Genomic DNA, 14,517 nt, shown 5'->3' on the forward strand with positions numbered 1-14,517 from the left:
TTGTAGTGCATGGGCTTCCCATTGTGTTGGCTTTTCTTGTTGAGGAGTGTGGACTGTAGGGCCCAGGGGCTTCAACAGTTGCAGTGCTTGGGCTCTAGGGCACAGGCTCAGTAGTGGTGGTGCATGGGTTTGTTCGGTCCACGGCATGTGGAGTTTTCCCGGACCAGGGATGGAACCTGTGTCCCCTACACTGGTAGGCATGTTCTTAATTACTGGACTCCCAGGGAAGTCCTAAAGTAATTATTGATAGTTATTGATGTGTACTTATTGCCAATTTGCAAGTTTTTTGGGGACTGGTTTTCTGGGTTTTCTTGTTGTTTTTTTTCTCTCCCACTTTGATGACCAAATTTAGTGTTATGTTTAGATTCCTTTCTCTTTTTTCTGTTGCAAATTTTTTGGTTTGTGATTATCATGAGGTTTATATGTAGTCATCTATATATATATATACATGATTGTTTCAAGTTGCTGATCTCTAATTTCAAATGCATTATATCAACCTTTATTTTTACTCCAGTCCCCCTGCAATTACTGTTTCTGACGTAGTATTTTATATCTTTTTGTCTTTTTATCCCTTAATGAGGATATAGATGATTTTACTGCTTTTGTCTTATGACCTTCCTACTAGTTTTGTACTTGGTTGATTTGCTACCTTTACTATGTATTTGCCTTTACTAATGAACTTTTTATTTTCATAATTTTTTATTGAAAAATAGTTGATCTACAGTGTTGTGCTAATTTCTGCTGTACAGCAAAGTGACTCAGTTATAAGCATATATACATTCTTTTTTATATTCTTTTTCATTATGGTTTATCCCTAGAGATTGGATATAGTTCCCTCTACTGTAGAGTATGACAGTGTTGTTTACCCATTCTCAGTGTCATAGTTTGGGCTTCCCTGATAGCTCAGTTGTTAAAGAATCTGCCAGCAATTCAGGAGACCCTGATTCGATTCCTGGGCCAGGAAGATCCACTGGAGAAAGGATAGGCTACCCACTCCAGTATTCTTGGGCTTCCCTTGTGGCTCAGCTGGTAAAGAATCTGACTGCAATGCAGGAGACCTGGGGTTTCGGTCCCTGGGTTGGATAGATCCCCTCGAGAAGGGAACGGCCACCCACTCCAGTATTCTGGCCTGGAGAATTTCATGGACTGTATAGTCCATGGGATCACAAAGAGTTGGACACGACTGAGTGACTTTCACTTTCACTTTCAATGTAATAGTTTGCATCTGCTAACCCCTAGCTCTCAGTTCATCCCTCTTCCTCCCCCATTCCCCCTTGGCAACCATGGGCCTGTATTCTGTGTTTGAGTCTCTTCTTATTTTGTAGATAGGTTCATTTATGCCATATTTTAGATTCCATGTCTAAGTGATATCATATGGTATCTATCTTTCTCTTTCTGACTTATTTCAGTTAGTATGACAATCTATAGTTGGATCCATGTCACTGGAAATGGCATTGTTTCATTTTTATGGCTCAGAATATTCCATTTTTTATATGTAACACATCTTCTATATCCATTCGTCTGTTGATGGACACCTAGATTGTTTCCATGTCTTGGCTGTTGGGAATAGTGCTACTGTGAACATAGGGGTACATGTATCTTTTTGAGTTACAGTTTTGTCTGGGTATATGCCTAGGAGTGGGGTTTCTGGATCATACGCTAATTTTGTTTTTTGTTTGGTAAAGAATCACCATACTGTTTTTCACAGTGGCTGCACCAACTTACATTCCTACCAGTAGTGTCGGAGAGTCCCCTTTCTCCACACCCTTTCCAGTATTTGTTCTTTGTAGACTTTTTAATAATGGCCATGCTCACTGGTGTGGCGTGGTACCTCATTGTAGTTTTCATTTGTGTTTCTCTAATAATGAGTGATGTTGAGCATGTTTGCATGTGCGTACTGGCCATCTATATGTCTTCTTTGGAGAAATGTCAGTTAAGGTCTTCTGCTTTTTCTTCCGATTGGGTTGGTTCTTGTGTTGTTGAGTTATAGAAACTGTTTGTATGTTTTGGAGATGAAGCCCTTGTCCATTGCATCATTTGCAAGTATTTTTTCCCATTCCATAGCTTGTCTTTTCATTTTTTTTTATTGTTTCTGTAAACTTGATTAGGTCCTATTTGTTTTTGTTTTTTTTTTTTTTTCCATTTATTTTTATTAGTTGGAGGCTAATTCCTTTACAATATTGTAGTGGTTTTTGCCATACGTTGACATGAATCAGTCATGGATTTACATGTGTTCCCCATCCTGAACCCCCCTCCCGCCTCCCTCCCCATCTATTTGGCTGTGCTGGGTCTTAGTTGCAGTGATCTTCAATCTTCATTGCAGCATGCGGGATCTTTAGTTGTGGCATGCGACCACTTAATTGCTGCATGTGGAATCTAGTTCCTCGACCAGAGATCGAACCTGGGGCCCCTGCCTTGGGAACGTGGAGTCTTAGCCACTGAACCACTAGGGAAGTTCCCTACTTGTTTATTTTTTGTTTTTATTTCTATTGCCTTGGGAGATGGAAGTGACGGCTCATGCTCATACCAAAGCTTGTATAGGTGGTGCCCTGTTGCCTGAGAGCACATGCAGAGAAAGAAACTACTATGGCGATCCCTCCTTTTTCCTTGTGCACCCCACAGCAATGGCACCTTCCTCTGTGGTGGGCCCAGTCTTCTTCCAGTACTCCCTCAGTGTGGTGCACCACCCCCTAGCTCCGTCAGGCTATCTCCACGCAGCCAAGTGCAGTCCTCTGCCCAGTTCTGACCTCCAAAGCCCAAGCCTCAGCACCCAGACCCTGACTGCCCCAGGGGACAAGCATCTCAGGCTGGAAAGTGCTGGGTGTCCAGACCAACCATCTTTACAGGTCTCACTCTGCTTTGCCCTCTACAGACTGGTTTTTGCACTGTACTCTGAGGCTCCGAAGCTCCCTCTCTGTCACAGATGATCGTCTTACCTCTGAGAGAACTTCCCAGTGTGTGGATACTTTTTTTTTTTCACAGCTCCCTCCTACAGGCTCCAGATTTCTCTTTTTTTTTCTTTTGTCCTGTCTAGTTACATGGAGATTTTCTTGCCTTGTCTGCATTGAGTAGATGTTCTGTGATAATAATTCCTCATGTAGGTGTATTTTTGATGTGTTTGTTGAAGAAGGTGAGATCCATGTCCTTCCTACTCCTCTGCCATCTTGATCTTGTCTTGTCTTTCATATTTTTCATGTTTCTAGATGTGGTCTTTTCTTTTTCTCAGAAAAAACTCTTGAACATTTCTTGTAAAGCTGGTTTAGTAGTATTGAAGTCTTTCTAGTTTTCAATTCTCTGTAGAACTTTTGATTTCTCCATCAAAGGTGGATAAGAGGCTTGCTGGTCAGAGTATTCTTGGTTGTTGTTTTTTCTCTTTCCTCACTTTAGAAAAGATCATGCCATTTTGTTTTGGCCTGCAGAGCTTCTCCAAAAAATCCTAGCTGATAGCTTTATTGAAGTTTCCATATATGTAACTTCTTTTTCCTTGCTACTTTTGCTTTTCCCTTACTGCTTTTAATATTCTGTCCTTGTCTTTAATTTTTGTGAGTTTAATTACATTGTATCTGGGTGTGACCTCTTTAGGTTTATCCAGTTGAATAGTCTTTGCTTCCTAGACCTGGATGTCTATTTCCTTTCCTGTGTTAGGGAAGTTTTCACTTACTATGTCTTCAAATATGTTCTGTGCCCCTTTGCTCTGCCTTATCCTTCTGGGATGTTTGTAAGTTGAATGTTAGTATACTTGACGGTATCTTAGAGGTCCTTTTAAACTGTCGTCATGTCTTTTTTTTTTTTTTTTTTTAACATTTGGTCAGCTCAGTGATTTCCACTATCCTCTCTTCAGCTCGCTGATCTATTCCTCTGTGTCATTTAGTCTACTGTTGATTCCTTTTAGCGTAATTTTCATTTCACTTACAATAGTCTTCATTTCTGTTTAGTTCTTTTTTGTGTTTTCTAACTCTGTTAAACTTCTCACTGTGTTCATTATTCTCTCAATTCTTTGATCAACTGTAGTTTATTGCCTTGAATTCTTTATTAGGTTTATTTCCACTTCATTTAGTTCTTCTTACTAGGTTTTATCTTGTTCCTTTGATTGGAGCATGTTACGCTGTTGACTCAGTGTTTCTAATTTGCCATTTTTATTTCTGTGTATCTGGTAGATTGGTTATATTTTCTAGCCTTGGAAAAGTGGCCTTTTGTAGGAGACATTGTACGTGGTTTAGCAGCACACTCCCCTCTGGTCATCAACTATATTCTCTGGGGAGAGCCCCCTGTGTGGGTTGTATGGGTCCTTCTCTTGTGGCAGGCTGGCTGTTGTTTTGTAGGTGTGTCTGGCCCCTGGTCTAGTTGGGCACCAGGCCCTGCTTTGTGCAGACATTGGGTGGGTGGGCTGGGTCAGGAGGCAACTGGCTGTGGAATGCCAGGTGTCCTTGGCCTAGTGCTGGCTCACTGGTGTAGGCAGACCCATGTTCAAGGGTGGGTAGTTATGGGGCTGGGGTTCCCTGCTTTTGTGTTGGCCTGCTGGTTATTAGAGTCAGTTCTCCACTCGACTGGCTATGGGTTCCATGGTGTTCAAAGCTGATGCTGACCTGCTGGTGAGTGGGGCTGGATCCCAGGGTGTCTGTCTGATGGACTCAAGGTGTCTCAGAGCTGGTGTGGGCCTGGTGGTGGGTGGGGATGGGACTTGGTGGGTCTTGTGGGTACTGCTGCTCTGCTGGTAGGTAGGGGCTGGTCCCCACCTGGCTAGTTGCTTGGCCTGAGACATGTACTGGTGCCTATAGACTGGTGGAAGGGACAGAGTGGGATCCTGAGGCTTATAAGCTAGATGGAGGATTCCAAAATGGCACATGCCAGCCCCAGTGTGTATATAATAGAAGCAGCTTCCCAAAATGGGGGCCACCAGTTTCCCCTGGGAGAGTCTCTGAGGTCAGTGGGTGTGACTGACTCAGGCTCCTTCCCAATTTCTGTTTCTGTCATGGGTTTTTGGAGCTTGTGAGATTTAATGTGTGAATTTAAGAGAGTGGAGTCTCTCTTTTCCACTGCCCTTGGTTCTTCTGAAGGTGAGAACCGTCAAAGCCAAATATTCTGGGGGGCTTGTCTTCTCACTGCAGGACACCAGAGCTGGGGAGCCTCATATGGGGCTCATATCCCTTGCTATCTGGGGAGAACCTCTGCAGTTATAATGATCCTCCTGTTTGTGGATTGCCCACCTAGGGTTTTGGGTCTTGAGTGTACCGCGACTATCTCTTCTACTCATCTGTGTGGTTCCTTCTTTATATCTTTAGTTGTAGATCTTTTCTGATAGATTGCTGACTCTCTCATCAATAGTTGCGCTGTAAATAGTTGTGATTTTGGTTTGCCCATGATAGGAGGTGAGCTCAGAGTCTTCCACCTCTGCCATATTGTTTTATGTCCTTTCCCCATGTGCTTTGTAACTTGCTCCCTCTCTCTGTGTACATGTGTGTGCATGCATGATGTATATATGCAGATATATACATATGTTGATTTTTTCTTTTCACAGAGCATTTGAAAGTAAGGTGTTTATGTCATGCGCTTTACTCCTAATTGCCTACTTCCTAAACATAAGGATACTCTTGTATATAACCACAGCACAATTATCAAGTCAGTAAATCTTTTCAGTTCAGTTCAGTCGCTCAGTCATGTCCGACTCTTTGCGAGCCCATGAACTGCAGCATGCCAGGCGTCCCTGTCCATCACCAACTCCCAGAGTTTACTCGAACTCATGTTCATTGAGTCGGTGATGCCACCCAACCATCTCATCCTCTGTCGTCCCCTTCTACTCTCATCTTCAATCTTTCCCAGCATCAGGGTCTTTTCAAATGAGTCAGCTTTTCGCATCAGGTGGCCAAAGTATTGGAGTTTCAGCTTCAACATCATTCCAATGAACATTCGGGATGAATTTCCTTTAGGATGGACTGGTTGGATCTCCTTGCAGTCCAAGGGACTCTCAAGAGTCTTCTCCAACACCACAGTTCAAAAGCATCAATTCTTCGGCACTCAGCTTTCTTTATAGTCCAACTCTCACATCCATACATGACTACTGGAAAAACCATAGCCTTCACTAGATGGACCTTTGTTGGCAAAGTAATGTCTCTGCTTTTTAGTATGCTATCTATGTTGATCATAACTTTTCTTCCAAGGAGTAAGCATCTTTTTATTTCATGGCTGCAGTCACCATCTGCAGTGATTTTGGAGCCCCCCAAAATCAAGTCTGCCACTGTTTCCACTGTTTCTCCATCTATTTGCCATGAAGTGATGGGACCAGATGCCATGGTCTTTGTTTTCTGAATGTTGAGCTTTAAGCCAGCTTTTTCACTTTCCCCTTTCACTTTCATCAAGAGGCTCTTTAGTTCTTCACTTTCTGCCATAAGGGTGGTGTCATCCGCATATCTGAGGTTATTGATATTTCTCCTGGCAATCTTGATTCCAACTTGTGCTTCATCCAGCCCAGCATTTCTCATGATGTACTTTGCATATAATTTAAATAAGCATGGTGACAATATACAACCTTAACATTGGTAGAATACTTTTCTTGATGTATTGTCCACATTTCAGTTTTGTCCACTAATCCATTTATTTCTTTTATAATTTTTTCTCCATTTACTATAGGATGCAGTCTGTGATCTGATATTACATTTAGTTGTCATGCTTCTACTCTTGTCTTTAATCTTTGATTTTTCTAGCCTTTGTCTCTTAGGACATTGGCACTTTTTTAACATGACATTCTCACCTTTCCACTCCCTGGGTTTTATTTTTAATAGAATGTTTCTCATTTTGGATTTGTCTGTTTTTCATGAATAGTTTTAGATGACATATTCCTAGCTGGAATATTATAAAGTGATACATTCTTCTAGGGGTATCATATCTGGTGGTGTACACTGTCCATCTGTCCCTCATTGGTGATGTTAATTTTGATTACCCGAGATGATGATCAGTTTCTCCATTGTATAGGTAAATGTCCCCCTTGCAGCTAGCTAATAAGCAGTTCTCTAGGGAGACACTTTAAGACCATTAATATAGCCTAACTTCATCCAAATTTCCCCTTAGGTGCAGCATCCATTGGTGATTTCTTGAAGTAGTCTGTACTGTGATGGCTGCAAAATGATCATTTCTCCAGCTCCAGCGCTTCCTGCACATATTTACCAGTTGGATTCCACTGTAAGCAAAAGCCCTCAATTCTCCTTTCATTTGTGCATGTGTGTATTTAACTGTTTATTATTGGGCTATATAACTCTTTATGTATTAGGACTCATGGGTTCCTCTTTCATACAGGTCTATAATTCATTATTTTCCATTATTGGTGCTCAAATTGTCACAGAGTTGGCCAGTGGGAACCTTTTCAAGCTGACTCTCAGGTCCTTATGGCCAGCTCCAATCATCATTTGAATACTTCCCCTCTCTCTGGAATAACACATTCTAGGTGGAGCTACACTTCCATATGCAAGGACTTCATATATGCGTAGCTTCAGTACACTGTGTTTGGCTCTCCTATGAGGATTAGCACAGCCTGCTGTGGCAGTATAGTGGAGAATCCTTTAGCCCAGTGTAGGAGGAGGAGAGTTATAGCAGCAGGACTAAGTTGGGGGAGGGTGGTTGTCAATGGAAGCCTCCTTAGAGGAGGAAGAGCCATCAATACTGACTTTTGCAGCACCAATATGGCTTGGAGAAGCATTGAAGAGGGAGGAAAAGAGAAAAGCATCTCATTGAAAAAAAAAAAGAAAAGCATCTCAGGCAGATGGAATATCATGGGCTAATGCCCTGAGAGGAGACAGTGTGGGGCAGCCATGCACAGGATCACACATAGCTCCTCTGGTTGAGAGTAGAAAACAGATATTCTGGCTATGATGTGGGGGAAGGCAAGACCTGAGACAGGAAGAACAGCAGGAAGTTGCTGGTGTAATGTTGATGAGAACAGTATTCAGACATGCCCTAAATAATAGTAACTGATGCTTCCTGACTTATTACTGTTTGGTATTTAAATTTTGCTACAACCCTCCAACTATTTCCAATTTAAATATGAAGCTTTAAAGGCATAAAGTTGGAGTCTCTTTCCTAGATACTACTAAATGGCAGAACCAGGGTATATATCATCACCCATTTGATTTACTATTTCTGTTTAGTTGGTTGTGCAAGAATGGGAAGTCGAGGAGCACACTCTGGTTTCTAGTTATGTTAACTGAATAGTAGTAGTATTTATAGAACACTGTTTGGGGAAGGATTGTGGTCAAGAGTTCCTTTTTGTACATACTGACTAATATCTTTGCAAATATCCAGGTGGTGCTGTGTGTAGGCAGTAAACTCTCTGTCTAGAGTCTTAGAAGCAGCTCACATGGTACTTAAGATAGCAATTTGGTAACCATCACCTTTAAATGTTTTTGAAACATTAGTAGTGAGTGCCATTACTGGGCACAAAGATGTAGAATAAGAAGAGGGCAAAATCCAGGTGAGCATTAATGTGACAAGAAAGATGGGTGGAAAACAGGCTATTGTGATGTTATAGAGACTGACAAAAAAAAAGGTTTGATCAGTAGTGTCAGATGCTGCAGAGGTTAGGGAGTATAGACTCCAGAAGATATATCGTCTGGATTTAGCAGTGGAAAGATGATGAAGAGACAATTTCACTGATCAGTGATTTGAGCCAGATTAGAGCAGATTTACTGCAGGGAGCAGAATTGCATAGGGAGGCCAGAAAGCCTTAATCTGTGCATGTGTGTGTTATCTGTATCTGTATTATTTTCCCATATTTGTATTTTTTTTAGGTTCACTAAGTAGCCTCCATGTTGATGTTGAACATCATTAAAGTGGTCCTAATAGCTATTTTTACCTATGGTTAGGCAGAGTCTTACACATAGGGTTTTGTTGCCACCTCATAGATACAAAGAGTGTAGATTACTCTTGACAGTCTTGGCTTAGAAGGAAGAAAAGAGAGAGCTTGATGCCCAGTAAAAGTCAACAGATTGCATGCAAAATGAAGGTCACTGCTTATAATTAAAGTCAAATTAGAGTTTACGTGGTATTTTTTTTCTCCTTTTTTTCTTAAATTTATTTATTTTTAATCAAAGGATAATTCATGGTATTTATTTTTAATTATATACTTATTATAAATCAGCAAAAGTAATTCAGTATTTTCCTTTAGCATTTTAAAGTTGTAAAATATTCTCTGTAGTTTCTATAGTACCCCAGGCAATGGTATTATTTAAAGTTCAGGGGGGACCTGTGCACAAGAGACAGATTTGATGTGAGATGACCCTCCCTTGTGTGTGTTGTTCAGCCTTGTATGTTAGATAGTCATGATTTCCATGCATCTTAGGAAGATGCTTCTCAGTCCTAGAAATATTTGACCCTATCATGATTGATCACAGCAGAAATACTATGAGATTGTGTGGTATACACTGAACAGTTTTCCCCTTATAAAAATGGAAAACAGAGACTAAAAAAGGGATCAGTTAATGATATTTGATGGTGCCACTTGATTTATGATTTCATTATTAAGTTCACGAGTTGCCTTTAATTACATGGGTGCCTAACTTGTACCAGTGAGATTGGGGGTCACTTGCCTCTATTCAAAGTGTGCCCTCAAATCCTGGCATCTTAGCACCTGGGCCAGTCGCACCATAAGTAGGTGAGAACATAGCCAGGCACGTCAGGCTACTGACGGGCCACCAGCATTGTCTTTGAAAACAAAGGATTCTACATGTCCATGTTTGTTTGTTCAATAGTTTCATTTAGATATTGACTTGCCTTTACTCAAACTGAAAATTCAAACCTTTTGACTTCAAAGTACAGGAAGAATGTAAGACAAACAGGACGTGTTTGATTTGTGGTGTTATTATCAATTCCTGTTGTATTACTTCAGACACTGAAAATGATGAACCCCCTTTAGTGGAGTGACTGATTTGATAGGCCTTAGGAAAACATGAGTGATAATATGTAAGTAGGACTTGTCAAGACTGAGAAAAATACGGTCACCAAACAGTAATACTCTATATTTTTTAATATAGCTGCTGTTTTTTTCAGTTTTTAACTATTAAAACGGAACTGAAGTTTTGGGACTTTTTTTGTTGTTTTTGTTTTGAAACCAGTGATTAGCTATATATTACATCAGAAAAATCTTTGGCTAAGTAGAATTTGTCAATGTCTCAACTGTAGAATTTGGTATACTTAGAATATGTAGATCTCTCTATTTTATGGTATTGATGGTTTCTTTCGGAATAAAGTGAAATACATGAATAAATTTAACCATACTTTAATTTTTTTCAATAGAAAATGACTGCAGTATTGGAAGACCATTACTATTGGAAGGCCGGTTAGCATCCATTTCCTAAGAGAAACTTGACCTCCATTTGCTCTGGCATGGCGCAAAGCAGTCCTCAGCTTGATATGCAGGTTCTCCATGACCTCCGACAACGTTTCCCTGAGATTCCAGAGGGTGTGGTGTCTCAGTGCATGTTACAGGTAGATTACCCACCAATGATAGTGATATTACATGACAGTTTTCCTTATTAGAGCTGGCTTTGTATCGTAGTGAGAAGAACTCAGTTTTCTTGTTTAAGTTGGAGAGACATCTAGAGGATTTCTCAATCATGGCACAGTCAAGATTGTGGGCTGATACAGTGTTTGTTGTAGGGATCTGCCTGGTGCATTGTAGGATGTTTAGGACCTGCTAAATGCCATTAGTATCCCTGCACTTGTGACAATCAAAAATGTTTACATGGCAGCGAAAATCTCCTATGTTCCACGGGAGGCAAAGTCTTCCCCACTGACAACCAGTGATGTAGAGAAAAGAACAAAGGCATGTAGCAAAAAGAAGAGAAGTTTTCATGCATTTCACTTCTTACATTTTGGGCTTTGTGCTATCAGGCCCCAAGTCCTTAGAACTGAATTTTGAGTTGTGAGATTATCATTATAACTTCATAGACCATATACCTTTTTAAGCCTATTTTTTTTAAGTTTTTAGAGAATTCTTGCCCCCCACCAGTTTTTTTCCTGTTTTTCTAGTTGATAAATGCTCACTAATATCCAATTTTAAGTATAAGACTTCTTTCTTTAATCATGTTAGTTTTGTCTTATTGTCTTCTATTGAAATAAATCTTTCTTCTCTAATAGAATGTGTCTTCCCATTGAAAGGGCAGCAGAGAAATAGGCCTAACACTCCACCTATTGAGTTTTGCATCATCCTTCACAGAATCTCAGTGTGTTTGGGGTTATAGCATTTCCCTAGCTGGTTGAGCTTTGAGAGCAGCATTTCTGTCCTCCCCACTGAATTTCCTTACACGACCAGTTCAAACTCCACCTTACTGTATACAATCTGCAAGCTCTCCCGTGCAGTGTGAGTTGCCCGGGATATAATATAAACCTAGATGTAGGTGAGGTTATTTGAGGCTAGAGACTCCCAGATCAGTGGTGGTAACAGAGGTGCTTTCTTTGTTTGCAAGCCCTTCTACTAGGTCTTGTTTTTGTGTTAGAGCTTGTCTTTATTTTTTCTCACATACAATTCCAGTGTGAATTTCCACTCTTTAGCCCCATTTTGGTTTCTGGAGTGAAATCCTTGTGGTGTAAACCACTTACTAGCAGTCAGTTTCATAACTAACCTAGGGCCCCACCTAGGTCTGACCTTGTTTTTTGAATATAATTTAATTTAGCCCTTTATTATCTGTAGTCTATTCATGGCTTGTTTTCATTTTACTAAGTTAAAAGAATGGAACTTTAAACTCAACTCAGTGAAGATGTGTTGATAACTTACATTGAAGATGTGTTGATAACTTACATTGTCTTCAGTTTTTTAGTCTTTTCTTCATTTGGGATTACTGTTGTTTATCACTATGGACACTTACCACCTACTCCCTCTGGAAAATTTCTGTTTGTGGGTAATATATATAAGACACAGTAGTTTACCTTTGTTTTCCCTTTAATTGTAGTATAGTTGATTTACAATGTTGTGTTAGTTTCAAGTGTGCAGAAAAATGATACAGCTTATATGTATATATAAACACACATATATAAAGCCTTCCTCAGTGATCAGTGCAAAAAATAGAGAAAAACAATAGAATGGGAAAGACTAGAGATCTCTTCAAGAAAATTAGTAATACCAAGGGAACATTTCATGCAAAGATGGGCACAATAAAAGACAGAAATGATATTGACCTAAGAGAAGCAGAAGATATTAAGAAGAGGTGGCAACAACACACAGAAAAACTGTACAAGAAAGATCTTCATGACCCAGATAACCATGATGGTGTGATCACTCACCTAGAGCCAGGCATCCAGGAATGCGAAGTCAAGTGGGCATAAGGAAGCATCACTATGAACAAAGCTAGTGGAGGCAATGGTATTCCGGTTAAGCTATTTCAAATCCTAAAAGGTGATGCTGTGAAACTGCTGCACTCAATATGCCAGCAAATTTGGAAAACTCAGCAGTGACCACAGGACTGGAAAAGGTCAGCTTTCATTCCAGTGCCAAAGAATGTTCAAACTACTGCACTCATCTCACACGCCAGCAAAGTAATGCTCAAAATTCTCCAAGGCTAGCTTCAGTACATGAACCATGAACTTCCAGATATTCAAGCTGGATTTAGAAAAGGCAGAGGAACCAGAGATCAAATTGCCAATATCTGTTGGATCATTAAAAAAGCACAAGAGTTCCAGAAAAACATCTACTTGTGCTTTATTGACCATGCCAAAGCATTTGACCGTGTGGATCACAACAAACTGTGGAAAATTCTTCAAGAGATGGGAATACCAGACCACCTGACCTGCCTCCTGAGAAATCTGTATGCAGGTCAAGAAGCAGCAGTTAGAACTGGACATGGAACAACAGACTGGTTCCAAATCGGGAAAGGAGTATGTCAAGGCTGTATATTGTCACCCTGCTTATTTAACTTATATGCAGAATACATTATGCGAAATGCCGGGCTGGATGAAGTAGAAGCTGGAATCAAGATTGCCAGGAGTAATATCAATAACTTCAGATATGCAGATGACACCACCCTTATGACAGAAAGCGAAGAGGAATTAAAGAGCCTCTTGAGGAGAGTGAAAAAGTTGGCTTAAAGCTCAACATCAGAAAACGAAGATCATGGCATCCAGTCCCATCATTTCATGGCAAATAGATGGGGAAACAATGGATACAGTGACAGACTATTTTTTTGGACTCCAAAATCCCTGCAGGTGGTGACTGCAGTCATGAAATTAAAGGATGCTTGCCCCTTGGAGGAAAAGCTATGATCAATGTAGACAGCATAGTAAAAAGCAGAGACAATACTTTGCTGACAAAGGTCTGTCTAGTCAAAGCTATGGTTTTTCCAGTAGTCATGTATGGATGTGAGAATTGGACTATAAAGAAAGCTGAGTGCCGAAGAATTGATGCTTTTGAACTGTGGTGTTGGAGAAGACTCTTGAGAGTCCCTTGGACTGCAAGGAGATCAAACCATTTAATTCTAAAGAAAATCAGTCCTGAATATTCACTGGAAGGACTGATGCTGAAGCTGAAACTCCAATACTTTGGCCACCTGTCGTGAAGAACTGACTCATTGGAAAAGACCCTGATTCTGGGAAAGAGTGAAGGTGGGAGGAGAATGGGATGACAGAGGATGGGATGGTTGGATGGCATCACTGACTCAATGGACATGAGTTTGAGCAAGCTTCAGGAGTTGTTGATGCACAGGGACACCTGGCATGCTGTAGTCCATGGGGTTGTAAAGAGTCGGACACGACTGAGCGACTGAATTGGTACATATATATCCCTTGTTTTTCAGATTCTTTTCCATTATAAGTTATTAAAGATGTTGAATATAAGATCGTTCCCTGTGCTACACAGTAGGTCCTTGTTTATCTGTTTTATCCCAAACTCTAAACATATTCCTTCCCTCCCTCCCTCTTTCTCCAGTAGTTTGAATTTAATAAACAAGCTTTAAAGCATCCCTCTAGGCTGTCATCCCCCAATGGAGGATCAGTTTTGTGGGATATGATGCCTTATTGCCTCAGTCCTTTCAGGAGTGTTCATATATGTTTTCTTAAAAGTTCTGACCTCTTTGACTGGCTAAACAGATTATCATTTTTTATTCATATTTACTGTTTGGTAAATTTTTTATTCTTTTTTCTTTTTAAAACATTTAGCAGGTCTGATACAATGTTTGAATCTGTTGTGGTGTTATTATTAAAATATTTCCATAAAGAAAACACTTAACCATCTTTTATTTATGGTTTTAAATTTTTCTTCCTAAGAAAATATACTCAGCCTGTCACTTATAGACATGTGTATGAATAGGCTGACAACTTCCAACTTTGTACCATTAGAATTTGGTTCTTTTTTGTGGAAACTAAATCAGTGTAGAAAACATGAAATTTTAGGGTAATTGATTTTAAAAAAAAGTGAAATAGTAAAGTGGCTGTAACTGCTTTAGATTTCAAATAAAACTCTAGATTTTGTTCTCCTTTTAATCCATAGATTTATACAAACCTTGAAGGAGCTATTTTCTCTCTTCTTTTTTTTCTTCCCGT

At 40.1% G+C, this 14,517-nt stretch overlaps 1 protein-coding gene across 5 annotated transcripts in view; it reads left to right on the forward strand.

Annotated features, from left to right (window-relative positions):
- Positions 1–14,517, forward strand: part of TAB3 (TGF-beta activated kinase 1 (MAP3K7) binding protein 3) — a 90,572-nt gene that overhangs the window by 42,440 nt on the left and 33,615 nt on the right. For all 5 annotated transcript variants that reach the window (XR_009692023.1, XM_061137106.1, XM_061137104.1 and 2 more), the window contains 2 exons: positions 7,066–7,176; positions 10,282–10,473. Coding sequence is in view for 4 of the 5 variants with exons in the window: in XM_061137106.1 (XP_060993089.1) it covers positions 10,372–10,473 (102 nt within the window). In the remaining variant the exon portion in view is untranslated. The remainder of the gene's footprint in view (positions 1–7,065; positions 7,177–10,281; positions 10,474–14,517) is intronic.

This window comes from Dama dama, chromosome X (genome assembly GCF_033118175.1).
Source record: "Dama dama isolate Ldn47 chromosome X, ASM3311817v1, whole genome shotgun sequence".
Classification (NCBI taxonomy): Eukaryota; Metazoa; Chordata; class Mammalia; order Artiodactyla; family Cervidae; genus Dama; species Dama dama.